This window comes from Quercus suber, unplaced genomic scaffold (assembly GCF_002906115.3).
Source record: "Quercus suber isolate HL8 unplaced genomic scaffold, Cork oak 2.0 scaffold_326, whole genome shotgun sequence".
Classification (NCBI taxonomy): domain Eukaryota; kingdom Viridiplantae; phylum Streptophyta; class Magnoliopsida; order Fagales; family Fagaceae; genus Quercus; species Quercus suber.
Genome location: NW_027069779.1, coordinates 562281 through 580518, shown reverse-complemented (window position 1 = coordinate 580518; position 18238 = coordinate 562281). Strand labels below are relative to the sequence as shown.

Genomic DNA, 18238 nt, shown 5'->3' with positions numbered 1-18238 from the left:
GGTTTCCAATGCCTCATTTTGCTGTTACTTGGGTATTGGACTCTTTTAGAACATTTGTTTTGTTATAGCTAATAATTCACTACAATCATGGTTGTCAAAATCGTGATCTAGATCGTAAAATTGCACGATTTTACGATTTCACATCACCAAAAAGTTTAAAATCATAGCAGGATCGCAAAAATGGTAGGATCGTGTAGAATCGCATAGGATCATAAGATCGTATAGGATTCTACAGATCCTACCATTTGGCTTGATTTTCTTTTTTAAGTGGGATTCATTTGGATAAGATAATCTACCTAAACTAACAGTCCAATGGGTTATTAAAAACCCAATAATGAATTGAAGTCCCAAATTTACCCCATGTGAACATAAAATTTCAAAAAAACCTATAGTAACATTTTCAAAAACAAAACCTAAAATATTTAGATAATGAAATGGGATATGACAATGATAGTGATTAGATTAGAAGAACCTTAGAATGAAAATTCTCTTTTAGATTTCATATTTGTAATTAGCTAGTTTACCTTAAATTGAGAATTCTATTTTGGATTACATATTGTAAATTTGTAGTTAGCTAGTTTTTATATGCTAATTAGCTTAACTTATTTTAAATTTGGAACTTAGAATTTGGAAAACATTTTCCATGTGTAGATAATATTTTGGTACTTAGTTGCTAATTAAACATGTATCGAACTTTTTAGATACATTATGTCAAAAGTTAAATATATTTTGTTTCACTAGAATGACATAAGAACAATGTAGTGTGTGCAAATTACATTTTATGATGCAATTTTTTTTAATTGATAGATTCATATTTTAAGTGATTATATAACATACAAAATCACTATCAAAAGGTTTTTTTGCTTAAAATTTGAAAATAAGTAAGATCTTACTATCCACGATCTGATCCACGATCCTACCTACCTTTCACGATTCTACGTAGGATCCTGATTTTGACAACCTTGGCTACAATTGTGAGTTCAACTACATATCGCCTAGTTACTTAGTCTAGGCTTGAGCCATTAAGGTGTTTCTTTAAAATAGTGATTTTCGGGCAATTTTTAATTAACTCTACACTACTCTTTTTTCAACCAAACTGGCCAATAAGGTTGCAAAGCCAAACTTTGAGGTAGTGAAGCATTTGGTAAGCAAAACTATGATTGTAAAGTTCCTTTAAGAGATTATACCTTAAAATGTTGGGTTTTTTTTTTGGGGGGGAGAATCTTAAAATGTCGGCTTTTAGTTAGGCATCTTGGCTTGTGCTCGCACCATTGGGCCGAATTAAGGCTGAATAAAAACCAAAAAGAAAAGGGTAGAGGGAAAAACAATAAGGAATCTTATGATAGTCAGCATTGGTAATACATATGGTGACTTAGCCCTCGAATCTTGGGTTTGTTCTTGGCTAATACTATACAAACAAGTTCTTTATTTGTTTTTTTGGTAAACCAAACAAGTTCACAAGCTTCTATCAACTGTGTTGTATCATCACTGTGAAGACTGATAAAGACTGACACCGTGTTATGGATTGGGGCTAAGATAGTTGATATGTCCCTGTTTCAATTGTTTGATTTCTAGGACCTGTCACAATATGAAAATTTAATTTTGGAAGATATTTTATTATATCAGTGCACGTTTTTTAGTACTCACTTAAATGTAAAGTGGGCTAAAAGCCTAAAAGTAAAACACTAACCTGTACATTATTGGTATATCGTAATTATACTTGTGATTAGATATGGCAGCAAAACTTGCATGGGTAGTAGTGGAGAGTGGAAACATTAGCATGGCCTTGGATTGTAGATACGGTTTTTATTTGAAAGAAAATTTTTAATATACCTATCGTACATGATGGCTTGTGGTTTGGTCCGTGGACTTTGAAAACAGATTAGATGTACCATATGATTGGTTGGATGGTATATTGGGGGGCAGTGACTTCACAAATAAGTACTATTTTACCATATAACCCTGGGTAGAAAAACGACTATTTTAGGACTAAGAAAGCGAAATAGATTCGGGACAGGGCCTTTTAAGGTACAGATCAGCAAAGTCATAACAAAAGACCTCTGCCAAGAAAGGGGGAGGGGAACTGTAAATAACAAACTCCGAAGCCTGATTAGCACCAGACTTAGCTAATGCATAAACGCATCTATAAGCCTTCCTATAGCAGTGAATCATCTTCAGCTTTGGAATATGAGGTAGCCAACAACCTGCAATCATCAAGAAGAGAAGCCTAACAACCATTAAAGAGAAGCCTAAGGACCATTAATGGTTGTAGTACTGGAGAAAATACCAATAATAGACTTAGCATCCAATTTAACTTAAACGGAAGAAAGCTGGATATTTTTGCAAAGAAGCAAACCCATCCTTGTGTGGACCATTATCAACCCTCTATATTTGCACTAATTTTTTTTTTTTTTTTTAAGAGAGTTTAACCTATGGCATCTGTTTTTAATAATAGATATTTATTATCAAATCAAGACATTAATTAGTTTTTGGTGTAAACGGATATTGAACCATAGATCTCTTATTTAATTATCAAAGACTTTACCGGTTGAGTTAACTAGAACTCACATCTGTACCAACTAGAGCAAAGCTATGTACATAAAAAATTTCATTACATTTAAGTTGGCAAGTTTTTACCAATTTTTATTCAGATTTAATACTGTTACTTTTTTTTTATCTACCACTAATAATTTACCACATCAAATTGGATGTAAAATTTTGTGTGTTTATAGGCCTTGTCCACCAACAATTCCAATTAAGTAAACGGAGCAGAGATGAAAGGTTGCCCTTATGAATCTTACCATGAGGTTGTCATCTCAATATAACCACTTCCCAAAACCAGACGGGTCCTTTTTTTTTTGTTGGGGGGGAGGGAGGGAGGGAGGGAGGGAATGTATTTTCAGACGGGTCCTTTTTTTTTTGTTGGGGGGGAGGGAGGGAGGGAGGGAGGGAATGTATTTGTGGAAGATGGATGTTGTTGCACAAAGTGATAATAGATAAATTGCAAGGGTAGGGTTTTCAAAAATTGAAGAATTTGATCTCTCGAAGAGTCGAATTCTACCTTCACGGGGTGCTGCTTGTCATGGCTTACATGCAGTAAATTTAAGACAATAGAAGCTTTCATGAGCTTACTTTTATTAAAACTTGGAAATTAGAAACTGCCACAATCCTTAAATTGAAAAGTAAATAGATAAAATTGTGTACATTTTTTAACTTCAACCTATGACGTTCATGATGATATCTCTTTATCATCATACCAAAATACCAATCAATTTTTGGTGTAGGCAAATATTAAACTTCACATTTCTGAACTTGTTTATCAAAATATTTTTGAATTCTAGCTTGTGTCTAAATACAACCCCAAGTAAAAAAAAAAAAAGTAGGAGCACAACAAGAATTCACAATTTTTTCACCATATTCCCAAATTAATCCATCACTTCACACAAAGTCATCATAATTTGCAATTTAATTTAATAATGTTTTGAAATTGTTGTTGTGTCTGAGGGAAAATACTTAAGTGCTGGAGCACTCCAAGCTCTCACAAGGGAGAATGGGCCGCACATATGGATCTCACTATGAAACCCACTTCCGTTGTGAGATTCCCAGAGCAATGCTCCAAGCCTATTTAAGTATTGCCCCCGTCTGAGAGCTCATTAAAAACAAAAAACAAAAAACAAAAAACAACCAAAAAAGAAAAAAGAAAAAAAAAGACAACATTTTGGTATGGTTTCATGTCTAGAGTCGTGTTCCTATGCCAGTTTTAACTTCTAACCAAAAATATTAAGCGTGAGTAAATGGAATTCAATTGGGAAGCCTTGCCCTAGTAAGTAGTCATTTTGAGTGTTTGACCACATCTATTAGGATCAAAATTCAAATTTATCCAATAATGTTGGATCTCGAAAATAATGCTGAGAGTCAATAAAATTATACTGGCTTTCCGCTACTTCAGAATTTCCTACACATAAGTTTTAAGATTTTGGGTAATTATTAACTAATGGTTTGAACCGGTTCTAATCAAAAACTTCTTTTAACAGAAAACTCAATGTTACGCCAATGTGCAACGTTACCATACACAAAAAAACACTTCGAATAAGCGTTTGATGAAGATAGAAGAAACTTTTAGCCAACTTCCAGATTAGTCATAAAGGCCTGTCTGTATTCTTGCACATACATGTTCGCTAACCTTTTAGGAGTAACCTAACATCTGATAGGCTTGTAAGTTAAAGGAAAACCAGGAGACAAAAGAAACTAACCCGAATATGTGTAACGTACTTAGTCTATAAACTGTTGATTGGGTTTTGAGTGGTCAATCCAATCAATTGGAATAAAAGCCAAATTCATATGGTTCTTTGAACAGCTGGAATTCTTGAAAATGGCTGCTGCCATTGTTAGGTGAACTTAAGATATGAACTTGGGACTCAGTGGACTGTTGCTCGGTCCGCCAGTGTTCTGATGAAGTATGTGGCAAGCCTTGGGTCATAGCATGCATAAGAGGCTGCGGCATGTTAGATTGACTTGTATGGTTGGAGTGTGGGTGTCTAGCTGGTTTTGACTCCTGTGATTCCCAAGAATTCGTTGACAGAAGAGAGAGAGCACGTCGAAAATCCTGTGATGCATCCAGATCAGTGGACATCATGGATTCTCCTAAACCTGCAAAAATGTTTCTTGCACCTCTTTAGACAAACATGAGATTGAAAGGTTTAACATAAGAATTCCTTGTCTGTCAATTGGAAAAGGGAACATTAAGTTTTGTTCCGTAAACAACAATTTTAGAATCTTAACTTCATTGAGCTAAGCTTCCAAATCTTTTCTAAATCTACAGTTTCTCAACACTACCTAGTGTTTTCCCCCCTCCACATACCAAAACTAACTTACCAAAATAAATAAATAAAAATACATATTTGTTTCACCCTTCTTAGAAGTGGCTGCACAGTCCTGACATATCTAAATTATTTACCCAACTTCCTTAACACTAGAAAACTATGTTTTTGCCACCAGCTAGTTGACAGCAGTAGCCACATCCTCTTACATATTTTCATAATACACCAGAATTGTACAATGTTCTTAAACATGCTTGTTAGGCATAAATTACCAATCAAGAATCTCTGCATATATTTTTTATGTAGCACAAGAATCTGCAAAACGTGAATATTGCTTTCTTGAACCACCCTACCATGTATATATTAGATCTTCCCTAGAGTTAAACAAAATTTATTGCTATCATGAATCTATTCACTTGTAGTCATCAAAAACAAAACGATGAACAATCTCATTGCATCAATTTATGATTCATCAGTTATGGTAAGAGGTCTTCCAATCTCTACTGCACATGCTAGGTTTGAGTTCTCAAGCTTTTAACCTTTCAGATGCTTTAAAAGACAAATCTTCAGTAACTCCTAATTTCTGGATGCTTTTCCAACAAAATCTCATTTTTGCTAAAAGTTGGTATGTGGATTGGGATCTTGTTAAAAGAGAACAGATATAAATCAGGTTAACCAGATCATCTATTCATCTGACACATTATGCTAGTTCAGATTTTCTTACCAGAAGTAGCTCACAAGGCAAGAATGGTTATTGCAGTTTTCATTTTTCTTCCTTTGTAGAAAAACAAATAAGATACTGAAGGCTTTCTTTCACGTAGTAAAAAAGTTTTTGTTTTTTTTTTTTTTCTAATGGCCACTGAAGCATGCATATAGTATACTCCAGTAGCAATCTTGACATGGCCAGATTTTAACCCTATATGACTGTGCAGGCAATTGGTCCAAGGCTTGGCAATCCAAAACCATTTCATAATTTAATCTGAAATAAATAAATAAATAAATAATGCTGAGTCATGTGAGGAAGCAACAGACCTGGGTTGAGAGCCTCAGCTACGGTTCCCTTGGATGGCAAGAGCCTACTCGAATCATGACAAAGTGTATTGATGGAACGTGGCATTTCATTGCTGGGCAAATGCAATTGTATATCACTGTCTCTTGCTTTTGCAGGCTTTAGAGGATACTCTTTTGTTTGGTTAATCTTGGAGCTGCATATGTCCTCCCATGTAAAACCAGCAGACCTTGAGTAAGCAAGGGGGCCTTTGTTGAAGACAAGGCTCATCTGTTGCTTCCCATCTGTGGAGGTAACCAAAATTTATAGCAAATTCAATGGCTCAGTTTTTGTTAAATAGCAATCCTAAATGAAATATTTTATGGAGTTCAGATCTATAAATTCTGTATTGATAGACCGTGTTGTGCGGGGCATTTATTAGAAAGTAACTCATATGACAGAATAGCAATAGTGCTAGTAACTGGTGGTTAACATTGAATAGTATAGATCTTAATTGAACTAGATGATGTGATAAAGATGATGAGTAAAGATAAAGGCAATACCATGACATTGACTATGAGTGTCTGAATTTAATCCTCTATAGCAGAGCAACAAAATAACTAACTAGTTAAGAACTAAAAGGTAAAAAGTCAATACCCGACAACCAGGCGGCAATTATTCACTTAGCAGGATAAGTACAGCGGTTGTCCTAAAGAATTTCCTAGCACTGTTTAGCTTCAACTGTTGTTCACAGAATTACATCTAAATTGAGACTGCAGGTGTCTTCTACAAAATACTTAATCATTATGCACAGATCTGGTTCCACTAACACCCCTTTCAAGTACACAAGTTTTTTCCAACTACAACTATTCAAGTCTTCCTACAAGAGAAGACCTGACCAACATTTCCCTTCCCTAAGTTTGCAGCTATTATGTGTCTTTTATTTGGTTTTACATAAATTTGGCATAGGGACCACATCTGAGAGTCTGAAACTCTTTTCCAAATGTAAAACCCCCAGCTTCCTATCTCCTTCTAGTGAACCAGGAGAAAGGCTGGTTCAAGTCCTGTGTTTTGCTTTACCTGGAAATGATGGTAAGTAAAAGTATATATTTTTATAATAAGTAAATTTTCATTTTCCAACTTTTTTGGAAGACAACAATGCTGTACTATAAGAGCAGCAATCATTATATATATCCAGGAGACATTATATTTCCACAAATTCACCAGTCATACGGTTCAATACCATTTTGAGTAAAACAAATTTTGAAATGATTATGTTACAGCTTGCTAAAGAAATCACTTCCATGCCTGATTTATGGTTTGTAGAAATTGGACAAGTATCAAAATTAATACCAATATGTTTAATAGCATGTAGTATGAGAAATTAGTCTCATACGTCCAGGTAAATAGAGAAAGAGAGAGAGAGAGAGGTTTTTGGGGGGGGGGGGTGATGAAGGCAGCCTTGCCGGATTTAACCGGACTGCTTCTGGCTGTGGCTTGCGCCGCCTAGCATTATGATCAGAAAGACGCCTGCGACAGCTTCGCTTCTTTTCATCAAACTCTGACAGACCATGGAACCTTCAGCATATAAAATATTGTAGTTATTAATATCAAATGCAAGATGAGCTTGGACAGTAGAAAATAACATGGTTATTTTTTGATTGATTAAATTTAAATTAGGTTATGAACCAGGGCACATGTGAAATTATTATCATCCAAGAGGTCTTTAGAAAAGAGTGACTATGAGTAGACAATAAAATAATCAGTAATTGTTGCTTGATTTCATTATATTCCGATATATAACTACCATTTTATAACAAGCTTTTACCTGCTACATTGCTGACAAAACCGACGTTCCAGACCACCTACAATGACCTTGGGGGATTTGGAATGACTTTCACAAACTCTATGTTTGCGATGGTAATCTTTAGCTGATGAGAGGTCAAGGTTACAGCCTTCAACTTGGCAGCGTGGTGTAGTACTCTGAAAACTGGTCTTACATTTCTTTGCTGTGGTCACAGATGGCATGGGAATCATAGTAAAAGTTGAGGTCTCTGTATTGCTTCCCACACAAGCATCTTCAAAGTACATCTGCTTACCAAGCTTTAGACTGAGCAATGGCTCACTACAGCCAGATGAAGGCTCAAGTGTTCTAGAAATTCTCTTTGGCTCAACCTTGGCTAATTCTTTCTTGTTGCTCAAATCATTTGGGAAACCTCCAAAGGCCTCAAAAGTGAGTTTGGATGGCTTACTTTCGCCCATTGAGGAAGAATTGATGGAGGCTGATTTCGAGCTCTTCGATGGAGAAGCATGTCCCAACTCAGGGCCAGACCCATCGCTACCCTCACCACCTGCAGACGAATAAAAAGAACCAGAGTTGATTCCCTGATCTCCTTGCATACCCCATTCTATTTCTTGCAACTTGGAATTTTCAGTGGCTTTAGCATTGAACATGAACAGATTCTCCCACTCCCACTGTGAGGGGGATTTCTCATTCCACTCCATCAGCAACGGGGAATAGCCAAAAGATGCACAATAAACTGGTCACTGCATCCTGTAAACATTACTCAGATAATTAAATTGGATTTGTTCAGATTCTACATAAAGAAATCGATGCACCATATATTCAGAAGAGCTGTAACAACATATTGCTTTAGTAATTAACAAAACCACACACATTAAGAAAGAGCAAACTGTAATAGGAAACCGAAAAAAGAAGCAGAAGACAAGCCTAATCAAGTTCATATCTATCAAGAATACACAATACCTTCCAAGCTTTCTTCTTTGCTTCTGATGATTGGTATATCACAGAAGGCAAACCCAAATGATCTTTCAGAAAACAATGTCAAAACACTACACCTACGGCTCAAATATGCACAAAGGAAGCATCCCAAAAGAACAATATTTGACCTTTTTGGCCTACAAGACTCATAAATCAATCTTCATCCCTATAGGTCAAAAACACCCAGATTTTCAGAATTCCAATCTCAAGATACGCCTAAAAGAGTTCCTCTTTCATTAGGACCAAGAGATAGAACTTATCTGCAACCTTTCGTATTCTAGAGATCCTATCCATTACTTTTGAGTTTGGTATTTATAAAGGGGTCCCCAGTCCCCACCATTCATAAAATGCTATCACCTTCAATTCAATTGTAAAGACAGTAAAGTGTTTCCCAATTCCCTGCAACACTTACAATTACCCAACTTCCCTACGGTCAAAATTCTACAAATATTTACCAACCCTTCATTCAACACAACCTTTCAGCATTAACACCACCTCTATCACTCTCTCTCTCTCTCTCTCTCTCTCTCTCTCCAATAATTCATGGAAAATTTTTAAATAAAACAAAAATAAAAATAAAAACTTAAAAAGTGAAAGAACACCGATAGGACATTTTACCACTTTTAAAACCTTTTAATTACACACACCTTTCACTTTTCAATAATTCGAAACACAGAGAGCCAGCCTTACACTTTCAATAATTCACTCTCTCACTATCATCAGCGCTTAAAACACAAAAGTCGGTCATTGACCGAGACCCACAACAAACCCATCTAGAAAGTGTTACTTACAAGCCCCTAAACAAATCAAAATCAAATAGAAACTCCTGCAAACTAAACCCAAAAAATATCTCTGCTACATTGATGCAACCAACCCTTCCAAATCCCATTCTTCCCACCTAATCATATGCACCAAATACCAATCAACAAACTCAATTATATGAGACCCAAATGCCCATTTAATAAATGCTACAGTAACCCACTAGGCCCCTTTCTTTAAACCCAAATGAAAAGTTATAAATTTGCATTGAACCCAACCAACAACCCAAAAAAAAAAAAAAAAAAAGAAGTTAATTAGTATTGAAAAAAAACAGGAGGATCCAACAACCCAAAAAAAAAAAAAAAAAACCGAAGTTAATTAGTATTGAAAAAAAACAGGAGGAGGACAATAACTTTTAGGCATGAAAAGGAAGTTGTAATAGTAAGTCCATTGAAGCAAACAGTCAAAAAAAGACATTAATGAAAGCTCAGTATCAAGTAAAAGGCTAAACAGTACAGGGCTTGCTGGTCCCAGCTCTAGGGTTTATTAGGTTATGGCAAAAAGTTTCTGGTCCCCTTTTAGAGACAGCACATGCACAACAACAACAACAACAACAACAACAACAACAAAGAAGTAGGATTTTTTTTTTTTTTTTTTGAAATTTTCTGTGGATAATTATTAAGAAAGTGAAACGGCGTCGTTCTTCTTTCATCGCACAACTTTTCCGGAGAAAATGAAAACCAAAAGAAAGAATCTTTTTTTTTTTTTCTATTTTCCAAAAGTCCAAACGGAAGTTTCCAGAAACAGGAAACAGATTTGTTTTTTGTTTCTCCAAATTTAGAAAATATCGGCAACTCCACCTCTTCATTTATCATTATTATTACTGCTACAATAACTTGTTTTTTTCTCTTTCTTACAAGTCTATAGATGGAAATCAGAAATCACAGCAAAAAGGAAAGTTTTCCCCTTTTGCTTTTTTTTTCCATCCCTCATCACTCCCGAGAAAAATAGTTACAGCCAAAAAAGCTAAAAATGTGTGTTTTTTTTTCTTTATAATAAAATAAAAAATCGATGTTCTTACCGGTCTTAATCGGAGATAAGGAAAAAAAATAGAAGAAAAAAAAAAGTTAAGATGGATTTGGATTTGTAGAAATCTGAATGGTAAAAAGATGGTAGAGAATAGCTTACTTGGAGAAATGAAAAAGTGAGAGTCGGAGTTGGATATGAATGGAATTTGAGCTACAGCTACAGCTACAGGATTTGGATTCTTCTTCATATCATTCCGTTCAAAAGCGACATTTGGACGACGCGTAGTTTTCTCTCTCTCTCTCTCTCTCTCTGTTTTTCTCGCTCACACAAATCTTGTGCAGCTAGCTCTGACTAAGGGCCGGTTTGTTTGTTTTTACTTTTTGTACTGTCTATTACCACTGCTTTTTGTTTTTTGTTTTTTAATTATTATTTTTATTACTTTTTCTGTTGTGGTACAGGTGTAGCAAGAAAAGGAATATCAACAGCGATAGTGTGGGCGGGTCACTACCACTCGCAGCGAGTCGACTCAGCTCGGAGGTTGACCCGACCACCACTCAACCTTATGGTCAAACGAGGGTCAGGTCAGATTTGCTTTTACTAATTTTTTTTCTCTCCTTTCTCTCAGTATTAACGAATCACAATCATATTTTTACGGACCAGATTGATTGTCGAAGAGAAACCTTCAAATTTTTTATATATCAAATTTTAGAAATTTAATAGTTGAATTGAATATTATTTATATTTTCGAAACGGCATGTAAGATTTTGTTTAAGTTAAATGTTATTTATTATTTGATTAATAAATTTATTTTTTATGTATAATTTTACAAAAAAAAATGTTAGGCTAATAATTTTTGTTACGATTTGCTTATGTGATAAGTTTTAAGTAGTGGAGAATAAAAATGGTGAGTCCACAACTTCACTAACTTACGATTTGTCACGTGAGCAAATTGTAGCAAAAGTTATGATTTTAATATTACTTTAATTTTACACCACAAAAACTTAGAATTAAAAAAAAAAACTGCAAAAATACATGCAATCCAACAATTATGTTTTCAAAGTTTATGTTCAAAATATATATATATAAAAAGAGTATGAAAGACTTTTCAACTAATTTAGAGATAAAAAATTTTATTATTATTTATTTTTAGGAATGTAATTATCTTGAACCCAAAGTGTGAACCCAAAAGAAAATTGCGATAATTTCAACATCTCTGATGATGAAGTAGCATCTGAGGCAATTCGCTGAGTATGTATTAATATATGGAAAATGTTAACATAAAAAGACAAAGAAATTTGTCACCAAGTAGTACCTACAAAACTGGGAAAAAAAAAACACAAAAATTTTGTCAGAAAAAAAGTAAAAAATATTGTGGTTAACGGGCACGCACGTTAACGCAACCCTTAAAATATATATATATATATATATAATAAGCCACTGTTTGAAGTTACTTAAACTTTAGTAATGTGTTGGTTACATCGACAAGTTGGACAAGTTGACATTAAAAAGGCCAATTGTTGGAATAAAATTAATAATAAACATAAAATCAACATAGGATGTTAACGAAGGCGTGGATTTATTTTACTAATCGGATGCACATGTGCATAGATAAGTGGTGTACAGTGAGAGGTGGATTCACTTTAAGTATATATAAATATAATTATTGAAGTGGAATATCGATATATTTATTAGTTTTATCTACCACCGTGTTTATAATAAATGTAGATTGAGGTTGGCACCAGTTGGAATCGTCAGATTAGATTGTTATTTAAGGTTGCAAGATCTCTTATTAAAGATTTTATTTCCACGTGACCACGTTTCACGTTATGACTGCCTCTCAATCCCATCAAAGTTTTAATTATGTGTTTAACGGAGGCTACTGTCATTGCGACATGCCGACATGGATTATGATCATTTCTATTTAAAATAAATCAGTTTAATGATTTAGCTTGGATGTTATAAACATAAAGATCTATCTTTTTTTTTTTGAGAATTCCATAAAGATCTATCTAATACCATATCATTACTTTAAAAAAAAAATTAATAACAAATCTATTTGGAACAACTTACTTATTTTTTTACTGAAAATATGTTAAAGTATACTTGTATTTTGAAAAAATTTAAGAAAATATAAAAAAATGAGATTTTAAAAAACTATATGTAAAAGTTAAACTGATGTCAAACTCACCCATCACATTGCTTAAAGTTTTTATGTGAAATTTGTGCACATTTAAATTCAAAAAGTAAAACCCTAATTATGATTTTTTTTTTTTTGGTAATTGAGAATTACTATTGCAGCACTTACAATTTTTTTACAAAAAAATTATAAATGGTAAGTTATTATTGGTTATAGTTTAAATACACTACTAAAATTACTATAATTTAAACATACTATATGTCACTTAAGATTTGTTGTAAAAGTATTATGAAAATATTGTAATCATACTGTATCTCTTTTTTCACTAAAAACCTCCATTTAAAGTGAAATAAAGAAAACACTTACCCCACAACATAGCTAGATAGAAAATCTTAGGCAGATTTGTCTCACAAACTTGTACCCCGGGGTTATGGTGATTGGCTGAAGTCTCCCTTTACCCAGAATTATGTCCTTGTACATAATGGGATTTAGTTGGCCTTTGGGAGGTGGGTAGGGTTGGATCGGAATAAATTTATGAATATTTTTTGAACCCAAGGCACATATTCCTGGTTAAGTATATGATCCACCTTCATTTATATAAAATTCAGGGTTTTTTATTTTTTTAAAAGTTGAAAGCTAGGGCTAAGTTGAATTGATACCTTATACTTTACTACTTTTCGATTGTAACGATCCGTTATACGACTCAAAAGAAAAGAAAAAAAAGAATCCATGATGCAAAAGTAGGGAGAATTCAATATATATATTTGCATTATAGGATCCGCTTGGGAGTTGGGTCTCATCCAGGACCTCTGGTTTGTATTTGGTTAAAAGTTATAAAAAATAAATTAATAAACGTGCTTGCAATTAAAAAGGAATAGTTTGAACAAGGGACTTATAATTGTGTGCTCTTAATGCATATATTAGTAAACTATTTTAAGAAACTTTTTATGGAAAAATGAAAAAGTAATTAACTGTTTTGATAGTTTTTTTTAATTCCGCATAATTTTTTTTCCAAAATAGATGATTAATGTCTGCCCTAAGAGCACACATTAATCGAACCCTTTAAACAAAGCACTTACTTACCTGTTAAATTTCCTAAAAAAAATTACCGGTTAAAAAACAACGATAACAACTACGAAAATAACATTAACGACAACGACAATGACTACGAAAACAATAACAACAACAATGACAATGGTCTGTACTCCTTATTTTATTAAAGTTTTAAAAACTTTTCTTATAAAAAAGTCTTGAGACACAACTTTATTATAATTTGTACATGTGTTAGGTAGTAATTTGATTACTTTTGTTCCCGACTCATGATCGTCCTATATATAAGTGATGTATACATAGGCGGAGTTAAGGGGGTGTCAAGGGGGCCATGACCGCCTTAGTTTTTGAAATTTTTCATTAATTTTCTTTTACAAGTAATAAATTTAAAAACTACACAAAAATGTATTCACCAGTTCTCCTAAGAAAATTTTCTGGCTTTACTACTAAATGTATACAAAATCAATTTATGTATGCAGTGGAACTACAATGTTGTCAACATATTTACACCTTGTTCAAATAAAGTTTTAAAAACATTTCTTACAGAAGAGTCTTGGAAACAAAATTTTCTTATAATTTTTATGTATATTAAGGGTTCATTTGGATACGACTTATTTTACTGAAAACTAAAAACTAAAAACACTGTAGCAAAATAATTTTTAAATGTGTGAATAGTATTGTGGGATCTATTTTTAATATTTTGTTTGAATAAAGTGGTTGTGGGTCCATAAATAGTATATGAACAGTACATAAATAGTACATAAACAGTGCACTTTGTCTCCTAAAACTGAAATGTGTGCAAAAAAAAAAAAAAAAAAAACAAAAAGGTTCATTTGGATACAACTTATTTTACTGAAAACTAAAAATTAAAAACATTGTAGCAAAATAATTTTTAAATGTGTGAATAGTACTGTGGGACCTATTTTTAATATTTTGTTTGAATAAAGTGTTTGTAGGTTTGTAAATAGTGCATAAACAGTACATAAATAGTACATAAACAGTACATTTTGTCTTCTGAAACTGAAATGTGTGCAGGAAAAAAAAAAAACAAAAAAAGAAAAAGGAGAAAACACAAAACTCCAGACGCCGGTTCAGCCGGATCCAAACGGATCCAAACACATACTAATTGATGATCGGATTTCTTTTGGCCATGCACTCAACTCGTCCCATTTATAAGTGACATATACAAGGTCATTTCTTATATGCGGTGGTAGAACTACATTAAAAATTACGGGTCAATCTTCTATCCTAATCACTAGGCGTTACATACTATGCAAAAGGATCTAGCCGGTTAATTCAGTAGCTTGTAGGTTAGAACTGCCTTGGCAAAGGATCAAAGCGGAAATCACCACGACCACGAGTATAATTGGATCCAGCTTTTTCGAAAATTACACCAAAGATGCTCTGTACTCTGGCAACAAAAGAGTAATTGGCAACCTGACTATACTGGTAGTACGAAACCGTCGGTTGAAAAGCTTAGGGTTGGTAAAAGATTTATAATAATTTTGTTTAAGTTTTATAAAAATACATATTGATGAAAAATTACATATAAATACGTGTTTTGATATTTAAAAATTAATTTTTATTGTTTAAATATCGTTAATCAAATGGAACCTTACTTAAAAATATACATTACCACCAAATATTTTACAACCTGTTTTTTAGCTATGGTTGTGATATTGAAGAGCACAAGTGATAGATAAAAAATTATGTATCACAGTTTGCCATTCAAAAATGCCAAAAGTAAATTGAAAATTAATTTGTAAACCACTGAGAATACTGGAGGATTTCAAGGGAATTGCAAGTTTTGTCTTCAAAAGATAATTTCAGCCCCTAATCCTAGACTCTCTTTTCAGTTTTCACTTTTCACAGGCCTGCAAAAGGGTTTATTAATCCTGGCGTCTCCTTTCATTGACTGAATCCTCCAAAAAGGGTTATTAAGATAGAAACTCTAAGCCACAAATGGAGTTAATGAGTCATTCATTGCCTTAATTACCTTAGTTGCTGGAGGTTGAAGAAGAAATTCAAGAAATCAAATACCATAAATAAATGCATAATTTTTACCATGACTCTCAACGTGGCAAACGGCGAGTAGTGAAAAAAATATGGTAGATTTATATAAAAGTAATTAGTAGTCAATTACAATCTTCGACGTAAAAGAGTTGTAACAAAAGTTATAAATTTGTTTATGGTAATAGAAGAACTCGACAAAATTTGGCATTTGCCTAGTCATAACTCAACAGAAATTATGCATTTGTTTATGGTATAAGAAAAACTCAACAAAATTTGGCATCCACCTATTCTAATTAGGGCCCACCTTATACCTAGGGCCCCACTAGATAAAGACCTTCAACCATGGGAGTGACAAGTGATTTACTTATTTTGAGATTTAAAAAAGTTTTGTGAGTTGTACATCTTTTCTCCACTTTTTAGAAAGCTCAAACAATTATAATGTTAAAGATAATACAAATTTAAATATATAAGTCTTACAAATAAATGTGGCATCAATAACAATAAGTAATTCAAATAGAAAAATGTTATAGATATTATAAATTTTACAATATAACCTTCACAAATTGATAGGACAATAAATATGATAGGTAAACTTCAAAACATAATAAATAGATATTTGAAATACTTTTTATGATTGATGAAGCACCTTTGTAAGCTTCATTTTGTAAAATTTGTAGTATCTCTTGTGTAAGGACACAATTTGGCTCCCAAGCTCAAAGGATGGATGAACTTAGGCCCAAAAAGCCCAATACAATGAATTTGTAGAGAGTGGGTTGGAAAACTGGGCTTTAATGAGTTAGACAACAAGTAAAGTGGATCCAAATGACAAGAAAATAAAGATAGACTGGTTTAATCTAAAGAAAATCATCATCGGCACAATCTAAGAAGATCAGTTCTTATATATTTCTCTCAAGTTTGATTAGAAGTTCAGCTCTTGATTGCTATAGTGTTTTTTTCTTAATTTCTCGATCCTTTTCCTTCAGGGTCTTCATTCTGTTTTATACTCTCTTCCTTCCTTCATCTCTACCCTCCACCTGTAGAGTAGATGGCTGGTGTTGATCCTTGTCTCATCAGCACCTTCCTCAAGTCTCTGGTAGTAGCTGTAAGACTGAAAATTATTATTCAGGTATCACTTCCTCATTAATGCAACCAGAGAGTTAGCTACAGAGCATTCAATGTGGTGGTATCAACTTTCTCTTTAAATATTTTAGGACTTCCCCCTATCCTGCACTTCTATGATGTTTATTTGTATCAATAGAATCTCTTGGAATGTTGCCCTGGATGGCAGACCACCTATCCGGACCTCGGCTTTACTCAGCCAAGGAGGCATTCATCCTCGGACCACCCTTATGATCAAAACTAACCTCTTCACTTACTAACACAGACTTTCATGATAATGTTCACCCCTCATCAAACTACTTCATGTCCTTGGATTGGGCCCCCGACCCAATATATACATACATACATATATATATATATTGCTGGGCCTAACACCCCTACAATAGCTCCTTGAAATTCTCCTCTCTGGCTCCTCGGGAAGAAATGAAGATTTCAATGTCACTACAATGACCCCATACCTTATCACACATCATCCCTGTCTGCACAGGTATCTTTTTAACTGCCCAACACACGCTCCTAACACTTCAGCATTCGGGACACACCTTCATTATATTTCTACGGCTTTCTGTTCCCCATGTTTTATAACGCGATGTGGATCCAACAGCTGAAGATTTTATTGGAACTCGGGCAGGAATTTTCCCGTTTATCACTCTCTCTTTGATATAAATATTACCCAAACACTTCATTCACCTCACTTTAGCACTCATACACTGAACTTGCGTACTAATTCAATTGACTTATGCCCTCACACATACCAAGAGCCAATCCAAGGATAGTTTTCTTTTCCATGAAAGTCTTTATAAACCTTTCCATTTACTTTTCTTTCTATTTTTCTTTTCTCCGTGTCCTTTTCTCCCTGGCCTCCTTATTTTCCCCTTGTCTTCTTAGTACCTTCAACCCTCCTTCAAGTATGGGTAGATTCGCTTATCTGGTAGACTCCGAGAAGGGTATAGAGAGCTTTAGAGCTCAATATAGGATTCCATTAGAAGTGTTCATTAGGTATTGTAAGGAAGGGGAATGGCACAAGAAAGGCAAGAGGGAGAAGTGGTCATCCTAATGATTGCCTTTATAGAGGGTGGGATAAGAATTCCAATGGTACCGTCACTAAGGATTACCTTAGGGCTCACAAATTAGCTCCCACCCAATATGCCCCAAACATGTTTAGGATCATAGGTAGTGTAGACGCCCTTAACGAAAAAATGGGCTTAAACCTTACCCACCACGACATTAATTGGGTTTACAACCTTCACCACTTAAATGGGCAGGGGTATTACTTAAAAACTAGGCACCTCGAGGTCAAACTTATATCATGCCTTTCGGATTCCAACAAAGGCATGAACAAAGACTTCCTGATCATTTTGTGGGAGTGGCACGATGGCCTCCCCTGCCCAACGAGAGAGGGGCAACCACGTGGGGTTTTAGATCTAGGCTAATTACTTAAAAATCACCTCTTCTTCCTTTGATATGTTCTGTTCCCATTAGTCTATGTTGTGCTTGTAATTGAATTTTTTCTTATGCCCCTTTCTTTTGCTAACGATGTC

General features: G+C 34.1%; 1 protein-coding gene across 1 annotated transcript; it reads right to left on the bottom strand.

Annotated features, from left to right (window-relative positions):
- Positions 1-4306: 4306 nt before the first annotated feature.
- LOC112038163 (squamosa promoter-binding-like protein 10) lies at positions 4307-8352 on the bottom strand. The gene is given in 4 exon segments (XM_065783026.1): positions 4307-4650; positions 5853-6121; positions 7261-7386; positions 7637-8352. Coding segments are annotated over 4 exon segments (1416 nt in total). The 5' UTR covers positions 8314-8352.
- Between the last annotated feature and the right edge of the window lie 9886 nt (positions 8353-18238).